General features: G+C 45.3%; 1 protein-coding gene across 1 annotated transcript; it reads left to right on the top strand.

Moving 5' to 3' along the window:
- Positions 1-844: 844 nt before the first annotated feature.
- LOC138889736 (uncharacterized) lies at positions 845-1,477 on the top strand. Its single transcript, XM_070173072.1, has one exon. It carries the CDS (start codon positions 845-847, stop codon positions 1,475-1,477), a length of 633 nt encoding a protein of 210 aa, XP_070029173.1.
- The last annotated feature ends 835 nt before the right edge of the window (positions 1,478-2,312 follow it).

Raw genomic sequence — 2,312 nt, forward strand, 5'->3', positions numbered from 1 at the left:
GGGGAGCCCTCCGGCGAGGTGGAGTAAGTTCGTTGATGCCTTTATAGATCATTTTCTGCCTGCTGAGACAAGGGCAGCCCATGCAGTGGAGTTTGAAAATCTGAAACAGGGTAGCAAAAGTGTATGGGAGTACCATATGGAGTTTGCCCGCTTGTCCAAGCATACTATTCACATGTTGCCCACAATGGAGGCTAGGGTGCGCCGGTTTATGCAGGGCCTCAGTCCTTTAACTATTAATGAGGCTTCTATAGCTGCATTGAATTCTGACATGAATTATGGGAAGATGGTGGCATTTGCTCAGGCCACAGAGAACCGTAAACTGAAGAACAGAATGGAGAGAGAAGGTAATAGAAAGACCCAGCTTGCGGGCAACATGGGTGAGTCACTAGGTGGGGGAAGGTCAGCTTTTCAGGGAGGAACATCAGGGCCGTCCCATTCTGTTGCTTAGTCTTCACCTAGTGCGCCGCCATCAGGGACTAGCCAGCAACAGCAGTGGAGTCATTTCAGGCCCAGTCAGGGCAACAGAGGATCCTATCAGCGGGGTCGGTCAGGAGAGACATCCTAGCAGCAACGGAGGTCCCCGTTCCCCAAGTACGGGAAGATACATTCAGGGGTTTGCTACTTGGAGTTACCCGTATGCTATGGATGCGGGATGAGGGGCCACATTCAGAGGCATTAACATGAATCCTGCTAGGGAGCAGGTAGGGGCACAACACATTCATCCGGTCTAGCAATTGCTACATCTTCAGCCCCCTCTCCAGCTCGAGGTACCCCAACACCCGTAGGGCGAGGTGCAGTTAGGGGTGGTGCAAAGAGTTCAGGAGGGCCCAGTCAGTTCTATGCTATGAGTGGTCGCCAGACTGTAGAGGCTTCTCCAGATGTTTTTATAGGTGTTCTGAATGTTCAATCCCATGATGTGTTTGCACTTATTAACCCCGATTCCACCCTGTCCTATGTTACCCCTTTTGTTGCTATGGAATTCGGGATAGAACCAGAACAACTTCATGAACCATTCTCGGTATCTACTCCGGTTGGTGAGTCAATTTTGGCTACTCGAGTTTATAGAAGTTGTGTTGTCACGGTGTGTGGTAGGAATACCATGGCCAATTTTATTGAACTAGGGATGGTGGATTTCGATGTAATAATGGGAATGGATTGGATCTATTCATGTTTTGCCAAGCTTGATTGTCGAACCAGAACTATGAGGCTTGAGTTTCCTAATAAGCCTTTGGTTGAATGGAAGGGAGATAATGTAGTGCCTAAAGGTCGGTTTATTTCTTACCTTAAGTCCGGAAAGATGATCAAGAAGGGGTGTATCTACCATTTAGTCCATGTTACGGACACCGATGTCGAGGCACCTAGCCTTGAGTCCGTACCTGTTGTGAATACATTTCTGGATATCTTTCTAGATAAGCTCCCTAGGGTTCTACCAGATAGGAAGATTGACTTTGAGATCGATGTGATTCCAGGCACGTAGCCTATATCAATTCCACCTTACAGAATGGCACCGATGAAATTGAATGTGCTAAAGGAACAATTGAAGGACTTGCTAGAAAAGAGTTTCATCCGGCCGAGTGTGTCACCGTGGGGCACACCGGTCTTGTTTGTAAAGAAGAAAGATGGTTCGCAACGGATGTGTATTGACTACCGACAACTCAACAAAGTCACAATCAAAAATAAATATCCCCTTCCTAGAATAGATGACTTGTTTGATCAATTGCAAGGTGTTGTGTGTTTTTCAAAGATTGACTTGCGGTCCGAGTATCATCAATTGAAGATAAGGGAGCAGGATATTCCAAAGATAGCTTTCAGGACTTGGTATGGGCACTTTGAATTTTTGGTAATGTTTTTTGGGCTAACAAATGCCCCGACAGCTTTCATGGATCTTATGAATCGAGTCTTCAAGCCTTTTATAGACTCCTTTGTGATAGTATTCATTGACGATATTCTCGTATATTCCCGAAGTCAAGAAGATCATGCTAACCGTCTTAGGGTAGTTCTGCAGACTCTTCAGCAACATCAACTGTATGCAAAGTTTTCAAAATGTGAATTTTGTCTTGAATCCATCACGTTCTTAGGTCATGTCGTCTCCAGGGAAGGAATTATGGTTGATCCTCAAAAGATTGCGGCAGTAAAAAATTGGCCTAGACCTACTACTCCAACAAAGATTCACAGTTTCTTGGGTTTATCCGGGTACTATAGAAGATTTGTGGAGGGGTTTTATTCTCTTGCCTCTCCATTGACTAAATTGACCCAGAAAATAGTTAAGAAGTTCCAGTGGTCAGATACTTGTCAGAAGAGCTTCCAATAAT

Source organism: Nicotiana sylvestris, chromosome 4, assembly GCF_000393655.2.
Source record: "Nicotiana sylvestris chromosome 4, ASM39365v2, whole genome shotgun sequence".
In the NCBI taxonomy this organism is placed as follows: Eukaryota; Viridiplantae; Streptophyta; class Magnoliopsida; order Solanales; family Solanaceae; genus Nicotiana; species Nicotiana sylvestris.